Genomic DNA, 19,034 nt, shown 5'->3' with positions numbered 1-19,034 from the left:
AATGTTTAGAGATGACTCACATTGGCTTTTGCAACCCCTGAAATTTGCAGATATTCTTCCAGAATGTGCCAGCCTCTATTATGTGACCTTGATGAAGGGGAGAAAGCAGATATTCCTTCCTTGCAAATGGTTCAGAATCTCCTGCCTGTGGCTTCAATGATATTGTGCAATTGTCAAATCCTCCAATTATAACAAGCAGGCAGAGAAAGGACAAGTGAAACGGCAGCTATGTAGGGAGATATTAGTATCTCAACTAGGGTTCAAATGCCAGGCCCTATGGTTGTAATTTGAATTATCCAACATGGGTGAGAATATCTTCATTAGAAAAGGGAGATGTGTGTGTGTGTGTGTGTGAGAGAGAGAGAGAGAGAGAGAAGAAACAGAGAGAGAGAGAGAGAGAGAGACAGAGAGATAGAGATAAAGGAGAAGCATTCATCTTTTCAGAAAACTTAGCACCTAGTAAGCATTAGGTATTCTGTTGGATGCTAAAAACACAAGACAGAAGATTTCAGTGCATTTAACAAAGGGCTTGGGAGAAGCAATACAAATGACAATTGGAAGAGGAATATCTTTAGAGATGGCATACAAAAGCACAGGGTGGTACAAATTTGAGTTCTGTAATTCCTCCCTCTTACACAGGATGCCTTACAGACAATATGTCAGTGTGAGCCCAGCCTCTCTAATAAACTCCTGACTTATTAAATTCCCTGGGTGTACAGATGGTGACTCCTTTTTTTCTCCATCACGGGAGGTTCCAAACAATGAGCAGGAGGCATCAGTGGATAGTCAAGGTGGACCAATAACTGAGACACAGGCCATATGTCTGAAAATAAATGGTTTAATTGCACATGAGCAGGGTAGACAGGAGCAAGCGTCACTTGGCGTAGACCTCCCCTGCTGTCTGGATGTGAAATGGTCTCCAAAAAATCCTTTGGGTAAGTAGGCAGATGGTAAGCATTGGAAAGTCCTGGAACCACTAGGCCGGTCAGAGTGGGGTTAAAGGCAGGCCTCGACCCTCAGAGAAGAGATCCTGGCAGGACAAGGCAGGGTACCCAGTCACCAGGGCCTGGGGTGGGTCCAGCATGGATTAGCAATACAGGGACTAAGACCCATTGACAAGAGGGAGATTTACAGCTGTAAGGCAGGTAGGAACCGAGGTTCAGAACACGCTGGAACCTAGCAGCAAGTGAGAACTGACCCTTTGACTGTTCTCGCCTTGACTTAGAATGGGTGCTGGACATCAGGTATGTGTGGTCCTGTGGCCTGGACAGGCAGAGAAGAGGCTCTCATATCCCAGAAACTCAAAAGTAGGGCCCAGGCATTCTTATCTGACCACTTTCTTTCTTTTCTCTACCTCTGACTATTCAGTAATCCCACTTTAGGTTGTTGTTGTTGTTGTTTTTCTCACAGGTATACACTGTCCCCCTTCTTTAGCTCCTTTCTTTCCTTTCTTTCAACTTCTACTTCTGGAACATCTCTCTGCTACTCTCTCCTTTCATGTGTAATTCCATTATTGTCTTTTCTGTCCTTTATCTATCTTCCTTCCTTTGTTAATGTTTGTGAAAATTTCCTCAACCATCAGAGTAGTGACAAATGCATACGGGAATCACATAAAACAAAAGCGGCTGGGTGCAGAGGCTCACGCCTGTAATCCTAGCACTTTGGGAGGCCGAGATGGGGGGAACACCTGAGGTAGGGAGTTCAAGACCAGCCGGACCAACATAGAGAAACCCCTTCTGTACTAAAAATACAAAATTACCCGGGCATGGTGGTGCATGCCTATAATCCCAGCTACTCAGGAGGCTGAGGCAGGAGAATCGCTTGAACCCAGGAGATGGAGGTTGTGGTGAGCCAAGATCGCACTCCAGCCTGGGCAACAAGAACAAAATTCCATCTCAGAAAAAAAAAAAAAGCTACATATTTTAAAATTAAATTTGGCTCAATAGAAACAATACATCAAACTCCACAACTTCAGAGAGCATTTAGAAATATCTTTGAGAAAATGCTTCCATATTATCTTCTTCTAATTACGCCTACTTTTCCTCAGCATTGGCATTCACAATAAATAGAAAATTATCGTATTCATTTTTCTCTCTTTTGCGTAATTACTTCTACAACAACGTTGTTTTCTGTTATTCTTCATTGCTGGTATATAGCATTTTGGGTAATTGTGAGTTGAATTGTCTTCTGTGGACTAGCCAGAAAACTTAACAACCACTGATAACATTCTTTATTCTGATTATGCAGTGGAAACTTGATTAATTGAGATGCCATAAATCTTCAGATCCACTGAAAATGTTTAATATTCAAAACCAATTTCTAAAAATTTTATTGATCAGCACTTTCATGGGAAGCCAGGTCAAGACCTTCAGCATCTCTTTGATTTAAGTATTATGTATCTCCAGGGACCAGCAAGTCAAAGCGAGTCACATGGTTTTCTCTGGGGTACGAATCCATGGCAAGGCCTATGCTCTCTGTGTTCACAGTCTTAAATTAAAATGTGAATACAAGGATGGGATGGAGGATAATGGAGTGACGTATTTCAGGGTTTAAACAAAATTACTTCTCCTCCTTCTATACTTTGGTATCACTCATTTCTTCACAGGTCTCATTGCTGGGTTCTTACCAAGAAGTGACCGCTCACGTTGTCTTAGTTTGCAGGCCCTTTGAGGTTCCATATGTGCTATGGGAGGTCAAGTAACGGGATAGCACAACATTTAGGGCAGGTTCAAAGCCATGAGCGTCAGTGATCCCCTGGACAGTGTGTTGGACCCTGGTGGGTGTCATGTTGCTCGGTGTTTGCAGCATGCACCACTTCCAGCCTCAGAAGGTAGTAATAGATGGGCTGCACTTGAGTACGGGTGAGGGGAGGGAAGCCCCACGAAGCAAGGAGACTCTAAAGCTGGGAGAGCAGACATCTGCAGCCTTCACCTGAAATGCAGATTTCCTGACCTTCGGGAACACAAAGGATGTGTTTGGTTTATTTCTGTTTGTGGCACTTGGAAGTTTTCTCTGTCCTCTATATCTGGGGAGGGGGACATACTATGAAACTGAAAAGAAGCATAAAGGTCTTCTAGGAGCAAATGCAGACTCTGACACGTGATAACCATGTGACCAAAGGTAAGTGGTTTAACTTTTCTAAACCTGGACCCCTAGGCTGTTAATAGGGATTGTAATGGTCTGAAAATTACATGAAGTGTTATGTAATTAAAGTGGCATCTGACACATAGTAAACCATGTACAATAGGAGCTTTTGTTTGTTTCAATAGCATCAGCATGTCCCCGCCCCACAACCTTCCCTCACCCCTGGGCTCTTGCAGGTTTTGTTAAAGGCTCTGCGGTATTATCCTGTAGTGGCACAAGGTACAGACAGTTCCTTTCTCTAAACTTCTCTACCAGGAAAGCTATACACAGATCTAGGCTAGGCAGTGTCGAGCAGCCTAGATATCACAGCTTCAACGTTCACTTCTTAAAAGAAAATACACCAGGGTATAAAAAAGCATCAAGTAGGTAGTGTCATTTATTGGGAGACAACAGGGGCCTGAGAATGGACCAAGATGCAAAGAGTGCACCCCTCCCCCAAACCCATTTCATGCAAACTTGAGCTCCAATTACACCTAACAGGAGCAAGAGCGGCTTCACTCAGGGCAAACAATAAACAAACAAACCTGAAATAATTTGGTGCTGTCTTATATATGTTTAAAGAAAGAAAGAAAGAAAATGAAGAAAAGTTAGCACTTGGTTTCTAAGTTATTAGGCAATGCAAATTTCTGTCAGCCCTAAAAATGTCTTGGACTGTAATTCCCTCTTCTCATCTCATGACTGAAGACAGCTTCCTGTTAATAATAAGTAATTTTAAAAGACCTCCCCTGGGAAGGTCAAATGAGACCTGCTTGACTCTTCCCTTCCACTGCATCTTGCTGCCGGATCCCATCAGATCCATAAAAACTGCCTGCCAGACCAGCTCCCCAGCTCCCTCAGAGCCAGCCACCTAGTGAGCACAGTGAGTGGGCCAAGGGCAGAGTCCTTTTTTAGAAACCAGAAGGAAAGGAAATGAGAAAGACAGAGCTAAACCAAGCCCAAGGGCCAAATTTACTTAAAAAGGTTAAACAATTACCCAAAGGGCTTAGATAAGGGCTGCTACGTTTTCCAGAAAGGTTCAGAAAGCCATGGAACATCCATTTCTAATGCTTTAAAACATCTTCTCCCATGGCCTGCTTCAAAGAGAGGGACAGAGAGAGAGAGAGTGTGTGTGTGTATGTGTGTCTGTGTGGTGTGTGGTGTGTGGTGTGTGTGTGTGTGGTGTGTGGTGTGTGTGTGTGGTGTGTGTGGTGTGTGTGTTGCGTGTGTGTTGCGTGTGTGTGTGTGTGTGTGTGTGTGTGTGTGTGTGTGTGCTGGGGAGGCAGACACATTCCCACCAATCAGGGATGTCAGAGAGTGTCATGGAGTCAAGCCAGCCTTGCTCTCCCAGGCCTGCCAGATCCGGCAGCCATGACCCAACCCAGGACATGCCAACATTCTTGCTGCCTCCCTGCATTTTGTATATCTTTGGGCCCACAAGGCAAATCTCTGCAGAGACATGTACGCTTTCCAAGTGTGCTCCTCTACTGCTGCTAAAAAGCAGTAGTACTAAAGCTCTTCACTCTGCCACTCTGCTTGTTGTCTTGACCTCAGGAATAGTGAAGACTTTGCATAGTTTAGATCAGACTGCCATCACTGGTGGATTCAACTGTCCCCTCTGGCAAGTGATTTGAGTGGAATCCAAAAGTCCCTCAGGCCTCCAAGACCTCTAACCAACTGCTGTGCCTGAATATCCCAGGATCATATTTTGAAGATAATAAAATTGTTTAGATATAAGGGTTTCATTGCTGTAGAGGCAATAATACACTAGAAGTGGTTGTTTCCCATTAAGATGGATTAAAGCATTAAACCAATACTTCTTTGTTTTAATCTTTAGTATTCACCACAGTATCTACAGTCAATACATAAAGCACAGCTCCTAAGCTCCAGGAGCCCCCAGACTAAGCATAACCACACATGAAAAAATAACAGGTCCTAGTGTGTGTCTGTTAGAACAGTGTTATGCAGCGAGAGTTACTGGAACTCTGATGAGGGCAATTCTTGACCATAAGCAGAAAGAATTCTGGGTGGAACTGTGAAAAGACTAATACACTTTAAAGCTGTGTATAAGTGTGGGGATAGAGGAAGAACAAGATGGAGCAGACAAAACTGAAAAAAATTTAAGAGTATTATCAGTTGTTATTGAGGAGTTCAACTTAGTACCAGTAATAACTTGCACACATATGTTGCTTTATGGCTCACAGAACAACCCACATACTTCCTTTCCTCTGATAATGCAGACCAGGTATAATAGATATTGTTCCTGTATGTAGACGATTCAACTGAAGTGTTCAAGGCCATGGAGTTAGTGAGAGGTAGAGTAAGAATCAACCCCAGTGCCTAGGCCCCCAGACACAGAGCTTTCTAGGGCATTAACATTGCCCATGAGGTGCAGGCACACATGGGGAAGATGCTTCCTTGGAAAGCAGGGACACTGGGCAAGCCTTGCTCAGAGGCTCTAGGGCCAGAAAGGGCTTTAGAGCAGTGTTCTCAATTCTGGCTCCACATTAGAAATACTGGAAAAGATGTTTTCAATGGCCATGTCCATCCCCAAAGCCAGGAATTTTGACATCGTCAATCTGGGAGACTGGCAATGGAATTTCTAAAAAGCATCCCAGACAACCCCAGCCAGGTTAGTGCCACCGTTGGAAAGGTCCTTTATGGACCTGTCCCTGCTTGAGTGTCTTTTAATGTCTTTGTCTTCCCAGACTAAGAGTATAAGGCTTTGCATCTACTCAGTCCTTATTCAGCTTGGACAACTGAAACACTGAAATGGAAAAACAATGCATTTGTTTTGAATAGTCTAATGGCTACTCAAAATCTTTTAATTTACATAAGAAGGAGCTGAAGGTAGGTGCAAAGTACAGAAACACACCCAGGCAAAAACAGGACTTTAGCTTTGGAAACTCTACTGCCCAGGTTGCTTTGGCGAAATCCCACTGCTCAGATTATTCCTTGGCAGTAGTTAAACCTCAAAGACTTGGTTTTGAATGGATTAGCTCAGAACTCCAAATGAAAATGCAGGGACATTTTAGAAAAGAGCCATTAAGCATAATCCCAGATCAGCAAGCCTGGATCAACAAAACTGATTATCCTGCTGTTGAAATAAAAAACACAAAACACCAAAACAAAAGCAAACCAGAAAGAAAACCCAGTATGTTGGTGGGAACTTTTCCCATCGCGTGGAACAGTTACAACAACCACCTTGCCTCCATCTCACCGCAGCCCCTCAAAATGTTCATGTACACAGATGATGTGGACCCACAGAGGAACTCAAGCAAACTTAGAGGAGATTGAGGCCTGTGAAGAAAGCACAACTGGCCATCATCCATTCTGCTGAGATGGTTTAATAGACACCAGCTGACCACACTGAGCATCCTGGGCTCCTTTCCTGATGTGGGCATTGATTCAGACACATGACTTCTAGATTCTTGTCATATCTAATCTAATGGAGACCCACAGAACATTTTCAACCCAACAGCAGATAATTGTAATGAAGTGATTCTGGCCAAGAGGGCCCATTTGTAATAATGAATTCAAATCAGATTCACAGAAGCTATAATTCAACCATAGTGAATAGCACCTTCATTTTCCATATCATCTCTCTTCCAACAGGGCAAAATAACTCAATATTCAAATAATTATTTTTACTTTTCAAGTAGCCCTATGAAGTAGTTATGAGGAAGATAATATTGCCTCACTTATAGAAAATGAGTTTCATCCACATTCAAAACTTCAGTGTCATCTTTGGCACAGCACTTCCTAATGTCCCTCAGAGCAATCAAAGACCTGTCACAACAAAACTGATATCCCAAAGGAGGAAAATCATTCTTCTCTAAGCTGTGCAATTTTTCACTGGGAAATTTAAAGGCAGACCCAGGTTTCTTGACTCCTTTGCTTTTCCTAGTAGGTCTCTGGCCTCCTTATGGGACTTCATTCAAGATTTAGAAACAGATTCGAGATAGTTTGACCCAGGACAACCACATTAAAAGAGCTTTCATGTGATGGGCATGGGTATCATTCAGTGTTTTTTGGTGCAATCTAAACATGTGATGCACTTGGAACACTCAGTTCCCAAGTAATGAATCCCTAATGAATGTCTTTAAGGAGACAAAAGAGTAAGAAACCACTCTTAAGAATTACAACTTATACAGCAAAAAGCACCACCAAATAAAACATGGTGTATTTATCTAGGGTTGAAGCCATGGCTTCTAGAAACTGAAAACATGGACTCTCCCTCGGAGTACTGACAAATCAGCTGTTAGTTAAGATGGGAGCAGAACTCTTCACCAATAGAGCAAAAGAGTGAAAACAAAAGGAGAGAGATGGGGACATACAGAAATTTGCAGAAGACATTTATGTTCTTTTAAGAAACACTGTGGTAGCAGTGAAATCCAAACCTTAAAAAATCAAGGAATAAGAAGACTTAAGTGATAAAGACAAAAAAAAAAGAAAATAATGAGTAATAGACGAAAGTATACACTATGGGAGCATCTGATAAAAATGAAGGAAGAGAATAATAAAAGAGAAGATGACACGAGCTAAGAGAATGAGGATTTAAAGAGATTAAAATGTAGATAATGTGCTGAATTTCTCTATTCTGGGGTAAATGTATAGAAGAGACGCAGAATCAACATGAGACGTGCTTACTTAAAAAAAAAATTACGCCATGCAATCAGGTAACAGATAACAGTTATGCTAGAACGTGTAAGTTGTTCTTTTTTTTTTCTGCAAAGAACAAAAAGCAACTATTCAGCTTTTCTTTTTTTATTCCCATTCCCATTCCCAAGCCCAGCTGCTCAACATTAGAATTGAAGATCATGAAAACAGGCCAACAGCTAATAAAAAATTGGTAGATGGAAGCTGGCCCTCTGCTGGTGGAATAGTCTTATTGCATCTCAGAAAGCAGAAAGCTCAAGTTTTCAAGTTTCTGGTTTAATTTGGGGGGACAGGAAGAGGACAGAGCATTTTGGAAAATTCAGGACTGAGATCCTATTCAATGCTAGACCTCTTTGCCCCCAGTGGCACATTAGATGGTAAAGAGGTGTGTGGCTGCATCAACATCCCTGAACACTAGTAATATTTACTGACATTTCCTTGGTTAACAGGTATTATAACCCGTGTGCTACTTATATCTTTAAGCCAACTAGTCCACTGCAAACGCGTACTGGGAAATGTTCCCTGATTCCTCATGGAACCTTCTTTGAAGCAATGGAGTAAGGATATTACATTCTAGTCTGGGGCAGGCTGAGTGGTACCCACAAGGCCAGGAGGACTTTTCCTTCACATCTGCCAGGAAGGGCCTCCCTATTCTCCTTTTTTCTCCATTTGCTTTGGGCTTCTGAGAAACAGCACACAGGGTTCTCAGACCTGTTCTCTAACTAAAAAGAAGATCCAGCTAAGTATCACCCAAAGTGGCAGAATCCGACTTTCACCCTTGGGCTCAGGAAAAGAATTCCAGTGTCCCAGAGACGGGTCTTTCCTCCTCCAGGGAGAGGCTTGTCTAGATGCAGGAAAGGTTCCACCAGGAAAGCCAAGGGAGGAACAGGAAGAACCCTCATCCTCACACTCTCCTAGGGGAAGCCAGGCATTTTGGCTGCAGAATCTGGGTCAGGATGTTTTGTTTTCACCATAACCATCAAAGTCATAGGCAGGGCAAATGCATTCGCCCTGTGTACATTGTGAGACATAGTTAAGCTGGGACGTCCCTGAATCTGTCTCCTAGGACCAGAACTGTCTCATTAAAGGGATAAAAGATGATATCTGCTGAGCTGGTGGAAAGTGGTGGCTGCATTTTTATTAAAGTATCTGCTGCAGCAAGCCCAGTCCCCAAAGGTTCATATTCCAAGATTCTCCACCTCTCTGCCTGGAGCATGCAAGTGATTGTCTGTAACTCATTAAGGTAAAACAAAAAGCTCTCCTATTGTGCTTTTCACACAGGAGTGATGTTGCTGCATAAAAGCTACATGTTTCCTTTCCTTGGACCCAGTCTGCAAAAATAAAACTGCTCTCGTAATTTACAGTAGGGACCCTAGGAGCACTACACCAGGTTTGCCACGAGTGTTGGGTCTTGAGGAGACTCATAACAGGCCGTGGCCTGGCACTGGTAATTCCACAACCTTACATTTGAGGTGCATCTCTGATAAGGGCTAGCCTGGTGGTCCTGAGGACGATCCTGCCTCATCACGTACCTTCTGGCCTGTGACAGCCATCCAAGGGGCTCGGGCTAGCCACCCAGTATTTCAAACCCATGCCCTCATGTTCTCATCTTGGTGCCCACGTAGGAGAGAATCTAGCCTGTCATGGCTTCAAAGAACCATGGAGTTCCACACATGGACTTCAAGATTCGCGCATAAGATCCTGGACCAGCATAGCCGGAGCACAGGACGAACCTGTCCAGGGGCACGGCAGTCGGCACGGCAGCACGCAAGCGGGCGCCCCTCGGGCCTGCACCAGGCCCTCTCGCGCTCCGGTCCCCCATGGAGCCTTCTGCCCCCTCTTCCCACCTCTCCCCAGCGACCACAGCCCAGGGGCTCGGCCCCCGCGGAAGGACAGCTCCCTACCTGAGGGTGGCGCTCTCCCCCTGCCGGACCGTCACGTTGTCCATAGCTTTGGGGAAGGTGGCATCTCCGCTGCGCACGGGCACTCCTGTGGGTACAAGGAACAGCAGCCTGAGAGACACGACCACGAGGCACTTCCAGGGCAGGAACAGGTACCCACAGACCCCCATCCTCGACAGCCACAACTTCCCAGAACTCCGGCAGCCGCACGGTCCTGGTCCCCCACCCCGCGCACCAGCCGGCTCCGGAAGCGGTGCGGGGAGGAGGCAAGGGGCAGAGCTCGTCAGGAGCAGGGGGAAGGAGAAGAGAGGAGTCCAGGCTCTCCGGAGTCTAAGAATTCTTCCTCAGATCCTGCCTCAGCTTTCCAGCCTAGCAGAACCAGATGCCCCCTCCTGCATCCAAAAAGGGCTTTCTTGACGCTCCCCTGGGGAGGAGGGAGGCAGCCAGGAGGGGAGAGGAAGAAGCAAGGTGCGGGGATGAAGGTCACAGATTGCGCTTTCTCTGCCTCTCTCTTCGAGACGCTACTTTAAGATGCAGTTGGGCACGTTCTGCAGAGCTCTGGCATCAAAAGTTTATAACCCAGAGAAGAAGGCAAGTGTCTCTGACATACAGGAGCTGTCATAAAAAGCTGCGGCTTCAAGGAGAGGAGGAAATGTTTTATTAGATCACACACATGTACAGATGTACGTGTCCCCGGGCCCCAAGTCTCGCATCTGGAACCCCAAGGCGGCAAAAAGTTCCAAGGCGGGGACGCGCGGCCGGCGCAGCCAGGGTCCTCCTCCGGTCGGTGGCCGTCCTCCGCAGCCCGGTCGGCGACTCGCGGCCAGCCGGGGGAGAGCGCCGCCCGGCGCAGGCTCCGGGCGCACGGGGAGCTGGGCAGACGGCGGCCCCCGCCTCCTCCGGGGACGCGGCACGGGACGCGGGGACGCGCGGACGCCACGCTCAGCGGCCGCCCCCGGCCTCCGCGCCGCCTTCCTCCCGGGAGCAGCCCCGACGCGCGCGGGCCCCGACCGCCGGGGTTGTCATGGCAGCAGCAGCTCCATCCCTGACCGCCACTTTCTCCCGGTGCCGCCTCGGAGCGAGCGGGCGGGCCGGCGGCGAGGACTGCGCGCTCATCCCGGCGGGCGGGCGCGGGGTGCGGGGCGCGGGGCGCGGGTGCCCACCTTAACCCCCGCCGCGCCCACCGGGCTGGGGATGCCTGCGGGGATAAGCCCGGACCACCGCGCCCACTTCGCTCCGTCCCGACACCCGCGCCAGCCGAGAGAACGCGGCGCCCCTCGCAGTGGCTTCCCCTACAGAGGGGTGGGGTGGAGGGAGCGGGAGGGAGAGGGGAGGGCGGGAGAGGGAGTTCTGGGGAAAGCAGCAAATGGAAAACTGACACTGGCACCTTCCCTCGCCGATGCCAGCGCAGAAGTTGCCAAACCCCGCCCTGGAGAGGGGAACTACCCTGCCCACGCCAGATGGGGCACGGGTGTGCGTGTCCATCGCGCTGCGAACGGCTCCCCGCCCAGCCAAGTCCAGCCGTGACGGCGCGCTGTCCTGGGCCCGTGCAGAGGTGGAGTGGACCCACCTCCGAGGACCCACCTCGGAAACGCCCGTGCCCCTCCACTGGACGCCTGTCCCCAAAGTGGCAAATCTCAATTTCTCCTTAAAACACAGCATGCAGCATTGTCCCTGTCCTACACCTTATCGTGGTAAAAAGCACGGGCTGGGAAAAACACAGCAGATCCTAAAAAGTAGTAGGACTGATCCTCCTAAAACCGCTCACAGGAAGTGGCACCACAGTGGTGCTGGGAGGTGACTCGGTGCTTTTGGAGGCCAGCCTCCCCCTTTCTTTGGTCTCGGATTTGTCTCTTTCTGCTCTAAACCCCAGAGCTCCGCTTCCCTTGGGCCCCTCGGGCCCCTCGGGAGGCCTTCTCCGCTCCCCTGGCAGAAGCCTCCCCGTTGTATTCTAATTTAATGGTTGCTATGTGCATCTGCTCTACTGTATTTTTTCTCAGAGCCTTTTGTTAAATTAGACTGGGCTCTGCACAATTGGCAAAATGAAATTTAATTCAAAAATAAGCATTAAGCTCTTATCGTTTATTACTTTAGTTGCTGAAGGATACAAAGGCATACTACTTGCTTTCAGTTCTGAGAGACTGAGCACAAATAAATACTGCCCCATTCCCTATTCTAAAAGGGTTAGCCCACATATGTGTGTAGGTCTAAAATTTTTAATTAGAGCATCTTACCTAGGAGGAGAATACTTATCACTAATTATATCAGCTACGGTGAAACATATATAGTCATATGCTGCTTCTGGAGGGGGATACAGTCTGAGAAGTGTCTTTGGGAGATTTTGTCATTGTGTGAATATCCTAGTGTGTACTTCCACAACCCTAGATGACATAGCCTACTACACACCTAGGCTGTATGGTAGAGCCTGTTGCTCCTTGGCTGCAAGCCTGTACAGCATGCTACTGTACTGAATACTAGAGGCAACTGTAACACAATAGAAAGGATTTGTGTATCTAAACACAGAAAATGTGCAATAAAAATACAGTACAAAAGATTAAAAAATGGTACATCTGTACAGGACATTTGCCGTGGACGGAGCTTGCAGAGCTGGAAGTTGCTCTGGGTGAGTCAGTGAGTGGGTGGCGAATGAAGGCCTAGGACATTACTGCACATCACCGTAGCCTTCATAAACACTGTATAATTAGGCTACCCTAAATTTATCAAAACACATTTTTCTTTCTCCGATCATAACTTTAGCCTATTGTAACTTTTTAACTTTATAAACTTTGAATTATTTTAACTTTTTGACTGTTGCATGGTAACATTAGCTTAAAACACAAACACGTTGTACAGTTGTACAAAAATATATTCTTATATCCTTATTCTAAGCTTTTCTCCACTTTCGTTTGTTTGTTTGTTTTTGAGACAGAGTCTCGCTCTGTCACCCAGGCTGGAGTTTCAGTGGCGCGATCTCGGCTCACTGCAAGCTCCGCCTCCCGGGTTCACGCCATTCTCCTGCCTCAGCCTCCTAAGTAGCTGGAACTACAGGCGCCCACCACCATGCCCAGCTAACTTTTTGTATTTTTAATAGAGACGGGGTTTCCCCATGTTAGCCAGGATGGTCTCGATCTCCTGACCTCGTGATCCGCCCGCCTCGGCCTCCCGAAGTGCTGGGATTACAGGTGTGAGCCACTGCGCCCAGCCTACTTTTTAAATTTTGTTTGCTAAAAACTAAGACACAAATACACACATTAGCCTAGGCCTACACGGAGTCAGGATGATCAGTATCACTGTCTTCTGCCTCCACCTTTCCTCACACTGGAAGAGCTTCAGGGGCAATAACACGCATGGAGCTGTCATCGCCTATGATAGCAATGCCTTCTTCTAGATACCTCCTGAAGGACATGCCTGTGGCTGTTTTAAAATCACCTTTTTAAAATAAGTAGCAGGAGCATACTCTAAAGAAAAAAGTATAGTATAGTAAACATAAAAACTAGTAACATAGTCGTTTATATTTGTTATCAAGTATTATGCACTGTACATATTTGCATGTGCTAGACTTTAAAAGGACCGGCAGCATAGTAGGGTTTGTTTACACCAGCATCACCACAAACACCTGAGTAACACTTTGAGCTAAGACGTTAAGATGGCTACAGTGTCACTGGAGGATGATGAGTTTTTAGTTCCACTGTAATCTTTTCTATACCACTGTCATATATGCGGCCTGTCATTGACAGAGCATTGTTACACACTGCTCCACTGGGTTAGGACCTTTCCAGAAAGCAGGTATGACAAAGGCAGCAGTGGGGTCCAGATCTCATCCATAAGCTCCCGAGGTACAAGGCTTTGGGGAGTTGTGATGCAGAGAGGAGAGGCTGGGGGCTCAGGGAGCAGCCCCACAACCTATTTTGGGATTTCCTACTAGCTTTCATGACACATGTCTTTTCTCAAGACTTGAGTGAACCCGCGTTTCCTGATTGACATTGTACTTCAACCTCTCAACTCTGAGTTCTAGTCTAGTATCACCAGACGGGAAAGGCTCTTTTTCATACTTTAACTTGTGTAAAGCTGAGAACCTGAGGCCGGGCTTATGATTTTCTTCAGTTTCAGTGTTTGGAGCTTGAACACAGGTGGGTGGCAGCCGTGGAGTTGGGTCAGGCTGCCCCTCAACGCTCGCAGCTCTGCCACTTGGTTGTAGGGCATTCAGATCCCTTCCTCTCTCCTGGACCTGCTGGTTCTATTGCTTCTCAAGAGACAAAAATGGGGCAGTTGCTGAATCAACTCATGAAAGATTGCTTGAGACTGGAAGAGTTATTAAGGAAAAAGAGAAAGGCTAGGACAGCATGAGATTCCCGATAGGAAAAGAATGGCTGAGGCAAGTAAAGAAGAGCAGCAGAGACAGGCGGAAGCGAGGTGTAAATTTTCTTAACAATATATAATAGGTCTTGCTCTTGCGAAGAAATAAACCAAGTATCCCATTTTTTTGCACAGCTGGCTCCCCTCAAATAAGGTATCTGGAGTCCTAAGGAAGAGGGCCTGTCTCTATTTTCTTCTGTAGCAGCGTTTCTTAGCTCAATAGTTCTGAGTGAATAAACGGGCTCAACTCATGGGCTAGCAAATCAGAGAAATGACTGCAAAGGTCTCATTTAATGTTAATCTCTGTGAGCCTACAGTTGTGTGGGAGAGACTTCATTCCTCTGTAGGACACTGCTGTGGACTAGTCTGTGCATTTATAGAATATAAAGCTGAGACCAAATTGAAATTAGAAACAGAAAATGAGTTGAGGTTCACAATGAACGAGGACTAAGTAGTTTATGTCAGAACTTTTCTAGGAAATGCTTGGCTGTGTATCATGACAGGGTGGCCCCTAGTGAAACCCTCTTAGATATGTGGAAACATATATAAAGACAAATTAACATCATGACTAAGAGTATCCCTTATCGGAAATGCTTGAGACCAGAAGTGCTTCAGATTTTGAATTATTTTAAATTTTGGAGTCTTTGCATTATACTTACTGTTGAGCATCCCAAATCTGGACATCTCAAATTCAATATGCTCCAGTGAGCATTTCCTTTGAGCGTCATGTCTGTCCTCAAACAGTTTCAGATTTTTGGATTTGGGATGCTCAACCTATACTACTTTTGAAGTTATATTGTCTGTTCAGATGCTGACTTATCTCTCTAGCTGCCTGGCTGATACCCAGGAATACCTATCCCACCTATGTTATAGGGTTTGAGGTTTCTTGAAATGTACCCAGCATGTTTTAAAATCAAGGCTGGTAAGATGACAGACACAGAGACCACTGCCTTAAAAGATGAGTTTATTCCTCACAGTTCCCAAGAGGAGGGGCACACCGTGCCATGCTGGACCACATGGGGAGGCACCAGGGTTGGTCAGGAGGCAGGAGTGAGAGGAAGGCCTAGCACAGGGTCTTTATTGTGATTTCCATGGGAATAAATAGGAGAGGCAAGGTAGGCAAACTTCAGCAAGCTTAGGGTTGTAAAGTTTGAATACTTCTGGCGGGCTCTGTGTTATGGCGGTGAGGGTGGTTCTAGTGGTTCTAGTGTACCTGGCCCTGGGGTGATCTAGGGCAAGGGCAATATTGATTTGGTGTGTGAGCATTAGATAAAAGGAATGTTTGGGGTATGGGTTTTGGATGGATTGGTTTTCTCATAAAGGGCATGCTCACAGGCAAGTTTTTTATTATCTCTAGGAATTAGCTAGCCCTAGGAGGGACACTCTTTCCAGAATTAGCAAGACCCAGGATATCAAAGCATCATAAAATACAGAACACAAAAAACGTGATTAATATAAGGGACAATTAATGAGATAATGCATGCAACATATCACCAAAGGACTTGGCACATTGGAAAATTTAATAATCATGAATTATGGTTATATAGCCAAACTCCCATTTTCACATGATAACAATTTGTGACATGAAAAAAGATGGGAGTGAAAGGTTATAAATGCCCTATGTACAAACGTACAAACTAGAGATTCTACTCAGACCTACAGAAGTCTCGTTTATGACAATTTGTAACAGAAAATGCAAAGTTGTATCCTGATTACAGGGCTGTAGTGATCACAAGACAGACCACTGGCTAGCCAGAGAAAAGTAATTATGAACAAGCTTGAGAATAGGAATCCTTGCCAGAGGGAATTTTCTCAGGTAGGAGAAAGGGCCGCAAAGAAGGCAAAGAGTTGTAAAGAACCCTAGGGATTTCCGGGTCAGAATTCAGGTGACTCCAGCAACTTGAAACTGACAGGTAGTATCTGCAACCTGGAGAAGATAGAATGTCCCAGAGAAGCTAGATGAAAAGTAAGGCAACCCACCTGGGAAAAACACCTGTAAAAAGTCTGATCACATTATTGCATTTCAAATGGGCTTAAATAAGATTGTGGGCCTATAATATTCCTACGTGTATGTGGACCGTGGCTGGTGATGGAACATAGCTCATGACACTGAAGAGATGCATCCTGTAAGAAGCAGCTGAACGCGCGGTGGCTCACACTTGTAATCCCAGCACTTTGGGAGGCCGAGGCGGGCGGATCACGAGGTCAGGAGATCGAGACCACGGTGAAACCCCGTCTCTACTAAAAATACAAAAAATTAGCCGGGCGTGGTGGCAGGCGCCTGTAGTCCCAGCTACTCGGAGAGGCTGAGGCAAGAGAATGGCGTGAACCCGGGAGGCGGAGCTTGCAGTGAGCCGAGATTGCGCCACTGCACTCCAGCCTGGGCGACAGAGCAAGACTCCGTCTCAAAAAAAAAAAAAAAAAAGAAGCAGCTGAACAACGGTGCATACAACTCACGAACCCACAATTACGGAGAAAGACAAAGGGGAGGTGGGCCTTGTCGGGCAGCAACTTCTGTTCAGAACCTAAACTGAGCTAACTGCTGAGCACTGCTGCTGCTTTGGGTATGGATGGATACTTCCAACCAGTATCCTGGGCTGTGAAAACTCTCTTACTTGTGGCAGGACGTTATCTGCCTTATAGTCTTTGACAGATCAGTCTCCCACAGAGGGCAATAACCAAGACTAACAGTCAAAGAAAGAAACCAATTAAAAAATGACAAAAAACATAACACAATTTTTACTTATTCATTTATGAATTCATTTGCTAATTCTGTAAATATGTATGACACATCTATTTTATGTTGGACACTGTTCTAGGGACTGGAGATGCAGTAATTAATGAGATCAGCTTTATTATATGCTTTTCTGCAAGGGTGTGTGAGCAGTGTTGAAGAAGGGGGAAAGAGACCGTAAAAAGTAAATAGATGCAAATATTTAGATTGTGCTACAAGCTATACATTAAAAAAAAAAAGTGTGATGATGTGGGAAGAGTGAAAAATCAAATAGCCAGGGGAAGCCTCTCTGAAAAGGGAGCATTTGACCTGAGTCCTGACTGATCAGCTGAGTGAAGGTTGGAGCTGAGCAAACAAACACCATAGTGGCATATGGCAGAGGTAGCCCGCTAGACCCTGGGGCAGATCAAGGTGCAGCTGCCCTGGGCCTTGAAGGCCACAGTAACTGCTTTAGGATTGATTCTAAGGGCAGTACGATAACTTTGGAAACAGTTCAGTAGAGAAGTGACTGGTTGTGATTAAAAAATTTTGCACGTCACTTTGACTGCTGTGTAGAGGACTAGATTGCAGGGGTACAGAGTAGAAGCAGAGGGCAAGACAGGAGCAGCAGAGGCCAGAAACGACGGCAATGAAGAGAGAGAATTATGGAAAGGTGAGAGGTGCATTTCTGAAGAATAGTAGTTAAGACTTCCTGAGATTGGGGATTGAGAAAAAGAGAGATTGAGGAAGATTTGGGTAACCAGCTGCATTTTACAGCTACCTGTAATGAGGATGATGCCAGCAGGAATGGGTTTAAGGAGGCAGGAATTGAAGAATGAATAAAGAGTTCTGATTAAGTTGTGAAGCTATCACCTCTATGAGACAGTCAAATGGAGACATCAGGACGACAGCGGGAGAAAGAGATTTGAAGCTTAGCTTGGAGGACTGAGGGTGATGCTATTGTCTCGTTGAAAGCTTGCTTTCCTAATTATCGTAAAAAATAGCAGTAAAGCTCTGCTGTGTGCATTTTTGGAAGTGGGCATATTATCCATGGAACCCTCAATCTGAATCTAGAGGCTCCTCTGCCTTTGTTCGTAATTTGGAAACAGGCCCCTTCAGCCAACCCCATGAGACGTAACCTATTTCACTCCATTTTGTTGTCTCTTAATATATCTCCTCTACTTGGTCACAACTCATCTTTTGAGAGTAGTCTCTAACATTGTTTGGAGATGAGGCCATGAAGTTATCACTGTTTTTAAGAAAACAAGAAAACGCTGCTCACTGACCCTTAATGTGAGTCGAAGGACCTGGGTTTAAGACCGGTTTTGACTTCCCTGCTGTGATCTGGGTGGACGGTGTGCCTGTGCTCTAGAGTGCAGTAGGAAAGACTGGAGCAAACACAGGGCAATCAGGCGTCAGTCCGAGCCCCGCCTCTGCAGCTCACCATCTGTGGGACTTTACACAAGTTCCTTACATGCACTTATCTTACAGCTGCCACCTCTGTAAATAGAGACCACCACAGCAATGAATCTGTAGGGTACTTGTGAGTGTCTTAGTCAGCTCAGGCTGCCATAACAAAATACTGCAGACTAGGTGGCCTCACAGGAATCTGTTTTCTCACAGTGGCACAGGCTGCAAGTCTGAGATCAGGGTGCCAGCCTGAACATGCTCTGACGAGGGCTCTCTTTCTGGCTTGAGACAGCTGCCTTCTTGCTCTGTGCTCACATGGGGAAGAAAACGCTCTCTATTCTCAGAAGGCCACCAATTCTAAGAGATTAGGGCCCCATCCTTCTTCCCCTTTAACTTTAATCACCTCCTAAAATCCCTATCTCTAAGTAGAGTCACATTGGTGCTTAGAGTTTCAACATACGAATGTGGGGGGCCATGATTCAGCCGACATCAGTGTTAAGTGAAATACTGCCTGTAAAATAATTGGCATCATGCCTGGCACTCACTAAGTCCATAATAAATGCTAGTTATGACTGCCTACAGAAAGAGGCCTAATTCCCCATTGTCACAAGTTTCTTCTCTGAAGTATCTCTGTGGGCAGATAAGCTGTACAGAGCAAGACACAAAAATTCCCAAGGAGTCCAAAGGCTTTTTTTTCTGCGTGTGTATTTAATAAAAGAAACAGGACAGGTTTTTCTCTGAGTTTGAAGAAGAGGCCACTTTAGAATTAGAAGTTGCCTAAAAATGAAAAGGCTTCTGTGGTTATTAATAAGCTCTTATTTTGCCCTGGAGGGGCTGTCTAGATGAGGATGGCTATTGGGGAATCTGGGATCACA

The 19,034-nt window shown here is 45.8% G+C and overlaps 1 protein-coding gene across 9 annotated transcripts in view; it reads right to left on the bottom strand.

The window, feature by feature from the left end:
• Positions 1–19,034, bottom strand: part of OPCML (opioid binding protein/cell adhesion molecule like) — a 1,139,289-nt gene that overhangs the window by 518,623 nt on the left and 601,632 nt on the right. For 6 of the 9 annotated variants that reach the window (XM_003279739.4, XM_003279738.3, XM_030829256.1 and 3 more), the window contains exon 1: positions 9,684–10,813. In XM_003279739.4, the coding sequence (XP_003279787.1) occupies positions 9,684–9,850 (167 nt within the window). In that variant the 5' untranslated portion in view covers positions 9,851–10,813. Of the gene's footprint in view, positions 1–9,683; positions 10,814–19,034 lie in introns of those variants that run through there. The other 3 variants (XM_012495938.2, XM_030829258.1, XM_030829259.1) reach the window with 1 other exon arrangement.

Source organism: Nomascus leucogenys, chromosome 15, assembly GCF_006542625.1.
Source record: "Nomascus leucogenys isolate Asia chromosome 15, Asia_NLE_v1, whole genome shotgun sequence".
Lineage (NCBI taxonomy): Eukaryota > Metazoa > Chordata > Mammalia > Primates > Hylobatidae > Nomascus > Nomascus leucogenys.
Note: the sequence above shows the minus strand (reverse complement) of the source record. Positions and strands in the feature narration are given on the sequence as shown.